Below are 13738 nucleotides of genomic sequence, written 5' to 3' on the forward strand. Positions count from 1 at the left end.
GGGAAACTTATCCCAGCGAAACAAGAGAGAAAAAAATGTTTTCTGAAACTACTGAACTATGCTAGACTTTTAACTATTTTTTAACTTATTTATCTGAACAGGCCATTTTAGTATAAACCGTTTGCATAAAACTTATCCTTTTATCTAAATATGCAGTTTAGATAAGGAAAATTTCAAATGGAGTTATGAAACTTTAAGATTATATGGCAATTTATCAATCCAACATGTTACTAATATTTCTGGGTGAAACCTGGGATTAGGCCATGGAATAAAACAGTCATGGGAATCAATGACAAATTTAAGGCATTATTTGCAGTATTTTATCTTCATCACTTGTATGCAGGACACTGGACACCTTGAAAGTAAGACTTAATGGATGAATTTCCTTCCACTTTTTTCCACAGTCTCATTTTGATTTAGGCATGAACAGTTCATTAAAAACAGACCATACTGTTCTGACTGTGCTGGATGGGGCGGATCCCAGTTCCTAACCTGGCTTGTTCTTGGATCTGTTTTTTGCCTCTCAGACAGCAATGGCTCCATTAGAAAGTTTTGACAGTAATGCAAATTTGAAATGATTTACCTGGTGTGTCTGCCTTGGATTAAATAAACCTATTGCTATACAGCGTAAAAACTCTTCATCGTGAGGACTCTCATTCTATCTAGAAACCTATCTGCAAGTGCTGAGCTGTTAGGATGCTGGATTTGTGTTCATCAGTTTTAAAAAACTTGACTTCAGCTTTCAAACTAGACCAAAGCAGTATCAACAACTGAGCTAGCAACTTGTTTGCTATCTCAAAGTCCTCTAGTAGTCTACTATTTTGCAGATTTCACAGACACCAGGCCCTTCCCTTGGAACATGCTGTGGTTTGCTTGATGGTGCTGAGCCCCCTCAGCCCTCACCCAAGCAAACAGGCGCTGAGGCCCTCGTTTCTCTGACCTTTGCTCGCATGCTCAGCATCTACCAGCAGCAAGAGATGCTGACCATCATTAAAACTGCACCATATAGTTGCTCTACAGTATCTGAGCTTTCTCTAGGACATGCTTTTTGAACTTGAAACTTGAACTTGACTTGTTCAATGCTGCATATAGTACAAAAACTTCCCGGCACAAGGGGAACTTACTGTATAAAAAACAGACTATGCAAAGAGACCCTAGGTGGAGAAGAAGAGGAGAAAATTATTTCAATTGTTATTTACTTCTTGCTACTTTCAAATTATAACAAAACAAATACCAATTTTGGGAAGCCATTTAAACAAAGCCTGGGATTGGGCCATGGCCGTGGAGGAAAACACATAGGAAAAATAGGAGGCTGTGAAATTCCCATTTGATACTATAGGCAAAGGTACAGAGAGGGCATCTAAAGAGAAAAAGAAGGTATTGTAGAAATTATGACATTAGCAACACGTATTATTTGACAGTGTGGTTTGGATAGATGACAGAGAAATCAAATGGGAAACAAGAAACACAGAGGTTTAAAGTCATCAAATGATTTCTATTTATTACTGTGCAGACTTAAACGTTAATAACGGCTGGACTAATGAAATTGTTTGCCTGCAGTAACTTCATGACAAAAACAATCCTGATATAAAAAAACAAACAAACAAAACCAATTTAAAGTCATGAGAGCTAAAAGATATTCCCACAGTAAATGTTAAGAAGTGCTGCAACAAATGATGTAATGCATTAAAATACACAGGGATTTGTAATTAAACAGTATGTTATTCAAGGCAGAAGAGTTTTTGTTTCTTATTTGCTGTCATACATTTTAAAAGGATAACCATGCTCAGAATACTTGCCTAGGGATTCAGTGTCACACTGAAGTATGTACCTTTCTTTATTAAATTCTGGGCTTAGTTTAGTTTCTGAAGGGAAAAAAGGCTTGTGTGATTAAACTGTGATATGTCTGAGTGCACATGAACACCTAGTAACTTCTGAACTTGATGACTGAAATCGGTACATTTTGAAAGCTGGGTGGACAGATCTCGAAGCTCATTTTTTGCCCCTTAAGTTTCACGAAAGCAGGCAGTAGGCAAAGAAATAGATGCACTGTATACTGAAACTATGGGAAAAGCTGCAGTGAGAGCTGCACTGGAAAATTTCTGTAGGGGAGATGCCACCAGCTGGACCATGGTCTGCTCCTGGCAGCCAGCCTCAGCAACTGCGCTATAGCGAGTCACAGCTGACTCACCGGGAGACTGGCGTTCAGCCTGCCAGCCTGGTCAGCAGGTTGTGCTACTTGCCAGCACCTGACACAATCCAGCCAGCTGCTCTCAACTGCTCAGCGCATCACTTGCCTGCAGCTGCCCTCCAGATAAGTCCAGAGTCCTTGTCACAAGCTACTTTCTTCTGGTTCTTGCTGCTGGCCAGTCCGTTTGAGTTTGGTCCTTCTCTCTCAGCTCTTTTCTTTGGCCCTACCTGCTGCACTGACTTCCTGGTGGTCTGACTTTAGCTCCACTCCTGACCAGTCTCTTCTCTTCCCCTCATATTTGGTATGCTTCCATTTCACTTATTAGTTGACCTTTGCTCACATCCTAGCCATGTCTTTAGCCTGGGGATTACCTGTTTTGATCATAAAACTGGTTCTGACTCCACTGATATAAGCTGGCACCAACACTGGACCTGACAAATCCACATCCACATCCCTTGTTTTGTCACCAAGCATGTAGCTGCCCACAGTCTCTCATGCATCATGTTGGAGTGAGACTAGGAGAAAAGCACTAACTGAGGGAGAACTGTGTAAGGTAGGTGCTCAAAACTTACCCTGAGAGCAGGTATAGCCTAAGCCAGTGGTTTCAAAAGATTGCATGGAAGACTTTAATGTCTGTGCATCACAGATACTTTTGATCCACAAAACACAGATCTGCATTAAAAAATGTTTCTGTAGCTCCAGCCTTTATGCAACTAGCGCTTTTGCAGCAACAAACCTTCACTATTGCTATTAGCTTAGCACTAATGAATGTGGAGTTGAACTGGTAAGGGAAAACAAACACAAGAGGAGGAACTTGAATGACATGATCAGAGTTCCTTGAGTTCCTTATGTTTCTGATTAATTGGTTATGGCACCTAAGTGAACTATCAATTCCAGATTACACATAAATTATTAAAATATTATGCAGCCACTTCAGTAGATTAGCCCATGAGCAACATAAAGTACTCCTCAGGAAAAAAGTCATCATTTGCATTGCTGAGTACACAGAAAAATTTCTGCAGCACATTCCAGACAACCAAAACAACCAAAAACAACCCCCCAGCCTTTACTCATTCTATCATGTCTGACAACTTATCTCCCTTAGCTCATCCTCATGTATTTTATAAGACACTCACAATTTGCTGGACTGCATTTTGATCTGTTTTTAAAGAGAAGTAAGTTAAACTCTGAAATTTATTGTGTGTCTACATTGTCAGTTTAGCCAGGATTCTCTGTTCAATCAAAGAGACATGGCTGGCAGACCAGTTCTAAACTTAGAGTCAAGACCTCTCTCCTCCTTACATCAGAAAGATGCCAATTTTCAGTGAATAAAGTGAAAGAGGAATCACAAAACTCAATTCAGCATATTCTGTATTTTTTCCCAGTATTGCACATACCTTCATTTTCAGTATTGGCTGGAACAGAATCAACACCAAAGGGATGCCATGGCTGAAGGTCATCTAGACTGAACTCTCCATCCACTGGAAGAAGTTCAACTGTGGTCTTAGTTTCCGTCAATGAAGGCATGAGAGCATCGTTTCCATAGCTGATTCTAGGTTCGCTGATCATATTGGCCAGAACGTCATCAGAGTAGTTTTGCTCTTTCTGAAGCAATTCATCTGCAAGGAAATGAACACAGAAATTATTTGAAAGAGTCTGCATTTCTGAGTACCTATTTCCAGTGTAATGAGAGTAGAAATTTACTGTCATGAGATTCTGCCTTCTTATGATAAAGAAAAACATAAACGCTTGGGATCATCAAAACTCTGTGCTGAGCACTGAAACTAAGCACCTCTTTTAAACATCAACCAGAACTGTTCAATACTGTCTTCTACTCATATAACACCACAGATCACAGGGCTGTGCTTCCATTTCCTTCAGCTCAGCGTGTTCCTATAAGTTAACATGCCCACAGGAAGGAACATCTTTGTTAGTTCCACTTCCTCTTAAATGCTCACTTATCCAAAGCTCATCATTGCTCTTAAATCCTAAATCACCACAACACTTACTGTATTATATTGGGCTTACTCTAACACTGAATCTGTAAAAACATTTGCTCTTTTAACATATGTAACTTTACTAATACTCAACTGGTTCTTTTCTAATAATCTTAAATTGTAAAAAGCATCTATAGGCAAATTGTTTTACAAGCTACCAGGATCTAAAGCTGTGCAATATTATCTAGTGGGTTTTTTTTGTTTGTTTTTGTTTTTTTTTTGACTACAGCAAGGTGAGAACAATGAAAGCACTTTCCAGTTCCATCAGCTGTACAGGACAGACTATCCAACTCAGTGTTAAAAATAAGCTTGGAGGTTGTGTGTGCTTGATTATTCCAACTCCATTCTCACATCAAAGCTAGTCCATTCTTGATCTTCCCCTTTGTTGTCTTTTTCTTTTTTTTTTCCCCTGTAGGGGCAATGCATTACTTGGATGCACTTCGAAGGAACTTGGTGCACAAGACCACATTCAAGTAAGCAAGCAATTGCTATGAAGAAGATAACAAGTAATTGCTAATAATGCGTTAATGTAATTAGTACGCAGGTGTTAAAGTGCTAAATAGTTCTGAATCAAAGACCGTAAAGGTTACACTACTAGAGTGCAAGTGCTCGCACACATGTACACACATGACAGCTGACAATATAAAAGCTTTTCTTAAGACTGTCTTCTCTTTTCCCTTCATTAATGACCAACTCACTGTCACTGCTTCATATCCATATCTGAAATCTGTAGCAATTCAGGGACAGGAATCACCACTTCACTTCTAGACCCTTTTTGTCACTCTGTAGGGGCCCTCTCATTTCCCAGTATCGTCAGTGAGAAATTGCATCTACATTTCTACGCACGCCGGAGCTTTATATGAACCCTCAGTGAAATCTTCTGAATTTTACTTGCCTCTCAAGCTTATACCACAGCGTACCACCATACTGCACCTATGCAGTAGCCCTCAGTAAGAATCCCCACCAACTCAAGAGCATGAGAGCTGGCACTGCTTCACTGCCTTTATCAATGATGATATATGAGGGCTCTGCTCTGCAACGTCTCTTAAAGACCATCTCTTAGTCAGACAGTTGATGCAGTTCTCTGCCACACTTTTTTAGTACACCAAAGTCAGAACATCAAAACTAAACAAAAGTTGTAACGCGAGCCCTGGGGACAGGATAGGTCTTAAATCTTGTAAACCGATGCCTTAAAACCTATTTTCATGTTTAAGCAGTAATTGCGTTAGTAGACAGTAAGCCAACGTTACTGCTAATGTGTACAGAAAATTCAATTCTGTCATTGAATTTGTTCATTAGAATGACTTAGTAGGACAGTACAGAAAGCCTGCAGAACACTGAATTGTTTTTCCCTTCATGTTCACTTTATTGAAAACAATATTATTTTATAAGATACATAATAAATCTTCAGCTCAGAAGGCAAGTTGAATTTTTTTTCTCCCCACTGCATTTACACTAATCCTTTATCAAATTAAAACGTCTCCTTGTATCAGAGGAGACACAGCCAAAGCAACTCAATACTGTGAGCAGACACTGTACCACATGATGGATGTTAATTTTTATTAGTTATGGAAGAGGAGACTTTACAAAAAAAAGGAGCTGGGTGTTAGCAGCCTGAGTGAGAAGCTTGATTTCCCAGTGCTGTGCAGGGAGTCACGGGCAATACCCGCTGAGCACATTATGATACCAGGTTATGATGGACCATAGAGAAGTGAGTAGCATCGAGTGTCTTAGCACCTGAAAGCCTTTCAGACATCAGGTTGCAATTCATCCCATTCCCACTGTCCTCCCTGTCCCTAGGGGATTGTGCAGGGCAGCTGCAGAGGCTGCAGCCCATGCAGCAGTGGCACAGAGCAGCGCTGGGGGTGCTGTGCCCAAGGCACCCCTTTTTTCCAGGCGGTGCTGATCCTCCATGACTCCCTGTGCCACAGCAACTGTCTGCCTGTCCTGCCTGCTCCTTCCTGCTGACGCATGCTGTGTTACCTGCAGACAGCTCCTGCCCTTAGGAAAGGACAGACGGTATGGGGAGGGGAAGGAGCAGAGGGAGCAGGACCTACCTGCCCTCTGCGAGGGAGGCACCGTGCTCAAGGGGGAGGCATAGCTGGGCATAGCTGGGCCCACCAGGCTAATGGAGAGGGGCACCTGACTCGCATCATGATCCCGTGGCTACAGGCTGGGAGGGATGAGTACATAAAATCTCTCAGTGTTGCCCAAATGGGAGAAAGTCGGCACCGGTGCCTGCAGGCTCCATTGTTCCCCACTCAGCTGCAGCACACAACGCAGACACGAAGTGACCCGCACAATAGCTCAAGTGAGGCGGGCAGATATTACAATAAGCAGATTATGATTGCATTCATTTTTACAAGCAGGGAAACAATGGCCAAAATGAATCAGCCCATCTGACACAATGAATCAGGCACTGAACTATAGTGAGAAATGAGAAGTTCCTGGCTTAGGAACTGTGCTCAAGTCCATCAGACCAAGGCATCTGTGTCTGCATTGAGTAAATGATTTGCAAATAATTGTTTCAATTTCTGAGCTGCTAAAAAAAGTTTGCCCTAGGATTTCCAGTTATCGACACTAGCTGGCAAATTCCAAGATCAATTTTTTCAGTGTTGATTTTGTTCAGAGTATTGATGTCTAGTTGAATCATCAGCTACGCTAATGGAAAGCCATACAGCCTCACTGTTACCCATCAATAAAGCATTCCCTCCCTTTCTCACAGTTGCCAATTCAATTTCCCCACCCTGCAAAAGACAATTCCCTAAATAAGCAGGGAGTACAGATGCAGCTGGAGGCTAGGATGTGCATTCAAGACTGTTCCAGGGTTTTTCTTTGTGTGGTGAATGTCTTCATTATTAGGTGCTGAAAATACACAGATTCTAGGCTGCTTTTCAAAATTTCATCTCTCCTCAAACCAACAGGACAAAAACCCCCATGACAACCTTCCTGTAATAGACTTGTTGTTGCTCAGCCCATTATCTCCTTGTAACACTGTGTTAAGTCCTGCCAGAGAAGAATAAGGAGGATGTTGAAACTTTTTTTGTTTTGTTTTGAGAGCCTGTGCTCAAAAGTGATCATGACTTCAGGAAAAAACCACCCTCAGCTCGAACCTCAAATCTCCCAGTAGCTCTGGATTTGGTGTGAGGGTGCACCACTGCTCTACCAACATGAATCCTGGGACGTGCAGAAAGTCCCCTTCAGACACTCAAACCACTCTTTCTCAGGATGAAAGAGAGCCTCAGTTCTGCTACTTTAGTGAAACACTTCTCAGACCTACCATCATCTCTGAGGAAGTTTCACTCATTCTTTGGTTCACTGCAGGCATTTCCCCATGGGTTATTATCACTAAACAGCTGCATTGAGAAAAATTAAAGTGAAATATCTTTGGGGAACTAGATACAAGGGTAATACCACTACAACCTCCTTTCAAGACCACTCTTATCCTGTTCTCTGGCAAAGAGAAACAGAGTGGAAACCAAAGAAGGAGCAGAAGAAAATAAAATTTGTTACAAAAGCTTCTGGTGGATGTTGGCTTGTTTGAAAGCAGCTCATTTGCAATGACCCTAAACCATACTTCTACTACATAGGCTTTGCTAAGTGCACCGTAATAGCAAAGACCATGTCAAATCCTAAAAGAGGTGATCGAGTCTTACAGCAGTAAAAAAAAACATGTTATTTTGTCACTGTAAGTTTGTCTACTTTTTATTGGTGTATAACACTGTTTATAATGTTGGACTCTTTCATACTTAACCCAGCCCTATGGCATAGCTACAATGAGAGGAAGTTTAATGCAAATCATCTTTATTTGCTACTCTGGAACATAAACAACTCATTAATTATCTTTCAAATCATGATTTAGTTCATAGTTAATTATTTAAAATTTCCAAAAGTAGTTACAGCATTTCTTTGCTATGTTTTCTTTTGATGGAGGGTATCTACCAGACAAAAAGCTCTGCTTTCACTATCATGTGCAAGACTCTTGAATTTGCTTAAAAAGCAACTTGAAAATTGGCAGTTACAATTTTGTTAGTTCTATAAATCAATTTAAGGTCTTAAACCAGTTTAAAAAAGAAATGCACTCAAAACACCTCTTCTAAATACAAATTAAGACACCATCAAATTACATGCCATAGTTTCACCCCAAGACCAAAATTTCCTTTTAAAACCACATCTACGTGACAGAATGCATATTGATTCAGCAAACACAGGTTTGGGAGCCAATTCAAATAAACTGGTACAAGAGCAGAGTCTTATTGCCTCGTAATCATCATCTTATCAGTCACCATTGAGTCTGAATTGAACATGTGGTTTTCCCAAAATTACAGTTGCTTTTGAGCATGTGCTTTCAAAATGACAAATTAAAAAGTGTCAGAAACTTCCTTATTTTTCTCGATGGCAGAAATTATGTGCCTGAGTCATAGTGATTGCTTCATTTGCATGTGCATGCATATTATCTTACACTACTTTTAAGAAAGTTTATATCATGCAAATGTTTTATGTCACAATTAGGATTACTAAGAACAATTACACAATCATTTATAATAAGGCACGTGATAAGATGTAACATGGTTAGATGCAGCTTTCAGTTGTGTACCTACTTCATGGGCTAACTCAATATGTCACAGTTCATAATCTTCAACACAGGCATGTGCCCAAAGGAGTTGCACAGATGTAATGTAGTCAGGTTTTAACTAAATTTGAATGTCTGCATCTTGTCAGCTATATGAATCAAAACCCCCCAAACTGGGAAGTATGAAAACAAGACCTCCTTAAGGGCTTTGCCTTGGTGAATACTTAAAACAAAATAAAATATTATTTACCTGAATACCTGCATTTATATTAGAGCTCCTATATAAACTGACAATACATAGTTCTAACCAATAGTTATGCAGGTAGCATTGCCACAAACTTAATGCAAATGAACAGATGTATTTCACATTCAGAAAGCAAATCTAATTCTCCATAAGTCACCTCTACTGAGACACACTCTAAATAAGGGTTTATGTAAGCAGCTCCAAAATGTAAAGTGAGAATGTGAGCACAAATAGGGATTTGAGAGGTAACTTTTTTGGTCCAATGTGCAGTCTGTACCTGCAGTGAATGCAAATTCTACAAAGTTAGAAAGGTATGCAAGTCACTTGTATATCCTGTGGGGTACTAACTTATTGCATCAAGTAGGATTTTCTCCTCTGAGGTGAAAGGAAAGAATATGCCAGGAAATAGAGTGGACATTTCCTCCAGCCCGTGCTCAAGTTAGAGGAAATTTCAAGCGCATGCTTAAATCTAATCACACTGAAGTCTGCACCTAACCAGAAAGAGCTAAGCTCCACTGAATTCCTAGCATTTAATTACTCTAAGGTGCCTTGCTGAATCAAGTATCATAAGATTATAATGCAACATACTACTAGATGTCATAATTATGACATTATCAAGTTGCAAAACACAATTATGTGGTGTTCAGTGTTGAACTAATGCATTTTAATAGTACAAGTCAAATATAATTTAGAGAGCAACGCTGCCGAGAACTTTATGGGAAGTGACCTGCCTATACCTTGAAGGTGTGAGCGGCTTTTTTACCTGTATGCTTTGAAGACGATGATAGAAGAAAAATGTGCTAGATCAGTCCTGCGAAGTACTGTAAATGAACCCAACCTACAATGTTCAGATCTATATTGACAAAGAAATGCGATCACCCCATCAGATTTAATCTTTTTCTGTTCTGCTGGGTAGGCTAGCCTGAGAAATTACACCACAGGTCTTCTTATCTGGAAACTTTTATAGTGCAACACATCTCTATTAGGGTGAAACTGAGACTGAAAGAGCAAGAAACATGGAAAACAGTATTTCATAGTTCTTACCTTCTGTCCTTTAGAGACACTAAGGCAAAAGTAACAGGCAGCAGTATTTTTCAGACTTCAAAAATGTCTTAAGTGTATGAAAATCTTTCAGTAAGTTAAAAAGCCTTTTCAAGTTCTCAGAAAAGAAACATTTTAAAGTATCATGAAACAGCAGGCTTAAGAAATTTTTCCTAGAAACAAGTTAAAAAAAGAACCATTCCATAGCCTTTAAAAACACCCCATTGTCTAAGAACTGAACTTTAAAGGAAATACACCTCTGAACTTGAGAATGACTAGTATTTAGAACCATATTGAAAAGAATGTCTGTAACATAAAAATAATGCTTCTAAGATATATATATATAAATCACAACTTAATCACTTTCATTTTTTCAATTTTTTGCTGCTTGTGCTCTTTCAGCATATATGGACTTCAATGCTTCCCAAATCACATAAGGAAAGCAACCTAAATAAGTCTCCTCCTGTAAACAGGTACATGTAATAATGTTCCAGTTAGATTTGATTTGCAGACTGTATTTGACTTAAATCATTAAAAAAAAAAATGTTTAACTTAGATACAGATTAATTGTCCTGTGGGCAGATCACGTTATAACAAATTTTCTGGTAGTAAGCAGCGTTCAAAGCATGAGAAAGCTTGGAAAATCCAATTCAGCAAAACACTTACAAGCTTGCTTTATTACCTTGTAATGATTAATTTCTATAAGAACTAGTTTTTTCATTAGAGAAGGACCTCAATGCAAATTTAGTTTTGTACGTGGCTGTGTGATTTCAGGGAGGTTTGAGGAGAGTTTCATAAGGTACATGAGAATTTTCACGCCACTACCGCAAGGAAGTACCAGAATCATCCATCTTCCATTTTTTTCCAGAGCCTGCCATAAACCTCTTGAAATTTTGCCTTCTTCTGTAAGAAGGCCGGTATGGCATTCTTTACCTTCAGTGAAAGAATACTGTAATTACTATAAACCATTCGCTACATAACAGCGAAATAAATTAACTATTAGCTGAAATTAAATATTGATATACGGCTAGAGGTAGCTACATATTTCTAATTTTTTTAAATATTTAATAGCCATTCATCTAACTCATGACTGCATTTCCCCTTTAGTTAAAAGCAGAGTATTAAAGTTTGTGGGATAGAATAACAACAGAAGCTTGCATTATCTCTGAAAAAAAAAGTACTTAAATAGAAATGAAAGACAATGTTCCTCCCTTTCATGACTTCAAGCCTTTTTGTCCAGTTCTTTTGTCTCCTTCCCTCCTGCTCACATCCTCCTCATTAAACTTGGTTAAATTAATAATCTTGTCTAAGAAATATAATTCACCATTCACAGCCTCAAAAGCTCAGGATTAAAAATGCAGAAAACCCCTACTTCAATATCACAGCACTCCTTTCCATAATAAATTTGAATAGAACATAGTTTTTTGTAAACAGAGCCCAATGTTTTAAACACAGAGTTCTAGTATGTGAAACGTTTCTCTCTGGGTAAGATGATGGAAACCTAACACCAATTTAGACAAAACAGTACTAAAAAATACCTGGGGAAAAAAGTGAATTGACACTCTGTCCCATGATCACGAACATATATTGCATATCGTCATTCTGATCCACATACGGCACTCTGTTAAAAACTCCAAGTTAAATTTGACTCCATAATTGGGTCAAATTCGAAATGAATTGCTTCAAAATAGGCAGATGAGTCAGCATTCAATACTCCACCCAAGTACACGTAATTACTTAAGTTAAAAGGCTTATAAGTGAAACTGCCCTAAAAAAGCAATTATATGAAAAACAGTTAAAGAATTTTATTGTCATATTTTCATATAAAAATAATTTACTTGATTTATTTGTAAGGTATTTAATTATATCAGCCTTATTTGCTGATAAAGATGATGAGATTATTTGCCACCCTTATAACACATAGTAAAACTCAAAACTAGGGTACAACCTAAAACTCTTTCTAACACGTGGAAGAAGTCAGTTACCCATTATTTTCTGTAAATACTTCTACACGTCAGAGTACAAATCCCACATAATTTTTTGATCTGTACCGAGCTCTTCAGGCATCTTGGAAACCATTAAATAATACATAAAAAATATAAATCCTGATATTTTCAAGCTTTTAACAAGCTTTTAATTTGTTGTACCTGATTCCCTTGGTCATAAGAGAGCATCGTAGATTTGACTCACTTGTAGTAATCTAAATCAGAATTCACCTAAGCTGAACTGTACAGCATCTGCTTCAGGCAAAATATATTTTGCCTATTTATTAACTCCAGTTTTAGCCCTTGATGGGCTAAATTTAACTTGGGTTGTCTGAGTATTCTAAAGAAACCTGTTCATTAAACAGAGCAAATATATACATTAAGTGGGGTACGGCCTATTCTGACAGCTTTTTACAGCATTTTTCGTATCCACAATCTAATAGCAGGAAGCAGAGAAGCGAGAGGACTGCAGCCCCACCTAGCAAGAACTATTGAGGAAAACACATTTTTCAATTAAATTAGGCATATGAGAATCGCACAGCAGGAGAAAGCTGTGCTGATGAAAAATTGCTTCACTTGTAATCCCATGTGCATGGGAACTGAACTGTTAGGAGATTACTGCCACGTTTCCATCAATCCAGACGTTCTGCAAAGTCACATATCCTCAGCAATTCTTTTCTCTCTCTATCCCAGTAATGAGAACTTGCCTGGCAAGAATACATCACATACTCTTGACCATAAGAAGTACCTGTGAATTGTCACTGAGCACAACTAAAGAGGAAGTCATGCTCAAACAGAGCAAAACTGAGCACATCATTGCCATTAGAGGCATATTTAGCCCTGCCCCTCAAGATGCCTGCCTATGGTTATGCATTTCAGACTTCAGTGTTGAAATTCCTCTGGATAACAATTCCCAAGACTTACTTTGCAACAGCAACTGACCCCTTAGCAGTATAAACAGAATGTCAAATACATACAGTTTTTGCAAACAGTGTAACTGGTTCTCGGTGGATACCTGCAATCTGCTAGCACTTAAGAATTAAGATGATTAATTCACTTCTACAACCTTACACTGCTTATTAGGATTCTGATCTTAGGCGGAATTAACACAGAATGACACAACTGTTTTTCCAAACCAAGTAATTAGGAAAAGAAAATCTGTCATGCAACAGCATGAAGCTCTTGTTGGAGTGATTGTGCTCCTTCAATTTTGGGCTGCTTCAGCACTCATGGACACGAACATCAGTAACTATTTAAGATGACAGGAAGAGGAGTTTGGCTGAGCTGATTTGGTCTCCATTAATTGACAAAGGTTGGGACAGATGAGTGCAGCAGACCTTTCATCACTCCAAAACCTTTTTGGATCAATCGTGGACCCTCTACATTATGCATTTCGAATATAACTTTTGCCTTTTATAGTCACACATATCCATGAATTAAATTGCCCATATATTTTAGCCAATAAATCAAGAATCTGTTTCAATAACTAAGCATACTGACGTTTCCATGAGTGGGCAGAGTTTCAGCAAGCTAGTGCCTCTCCAGCCGAATGGAAGCTATACATTCGCAAAGTCAGGTTCTTCCGAGCTAACCTTCTCCAGATCATATTTGCAAGCTGGACAACTTCAAGATTTTTTCAGACTTGTTACCCATCTAATGAAAGAATGACATTTTAAATTTTGCACATGATGACCTAATTTATTAATT

At 38.8% G+C, this 13738-nt stretch overlaps 1 protein-coding gene across 4 annotated transcripts in view; it reads right to left on the minus strand.

The window, feature by feature from the left end:
* The window catches only part of APP (amyloid beta precursor protein), a 222842-nt gene that overhangs the window by 25056 nt on the left and 184048 nt on the right, over window positions 1–13738 (minus strand). For all 4 annotated transcript variants that reach the window (XM_066977765.1, XM_066977760.1, XM_066977753.1 and 1 more), the window contains one exon: window positions 3589–3810. In XM_066977765.1, the coding sequence (XP_066833866.1) occupies window positions 3589–3810 (222 nt within the window). The remainder of the gene's footprint in view (window positions 1–3588; window positions 3811–13738) is intronic.

This window comes from Anser cygnoides, chromosome 1 (assembly GCF_040182565.1).
Source record: "Anser cygnoides isolate HZ-2024a breed goose chromosome 1, Taihu_goose_T2T_genome, whole genome shotgun sequence".
Classification (NCBI taxonomy): domain Eukaryota; kingdom Metazoa; phylum Chordata; class Aves; order Anseriformes; family Anatidae; genus Anser; species Anser cygnoides.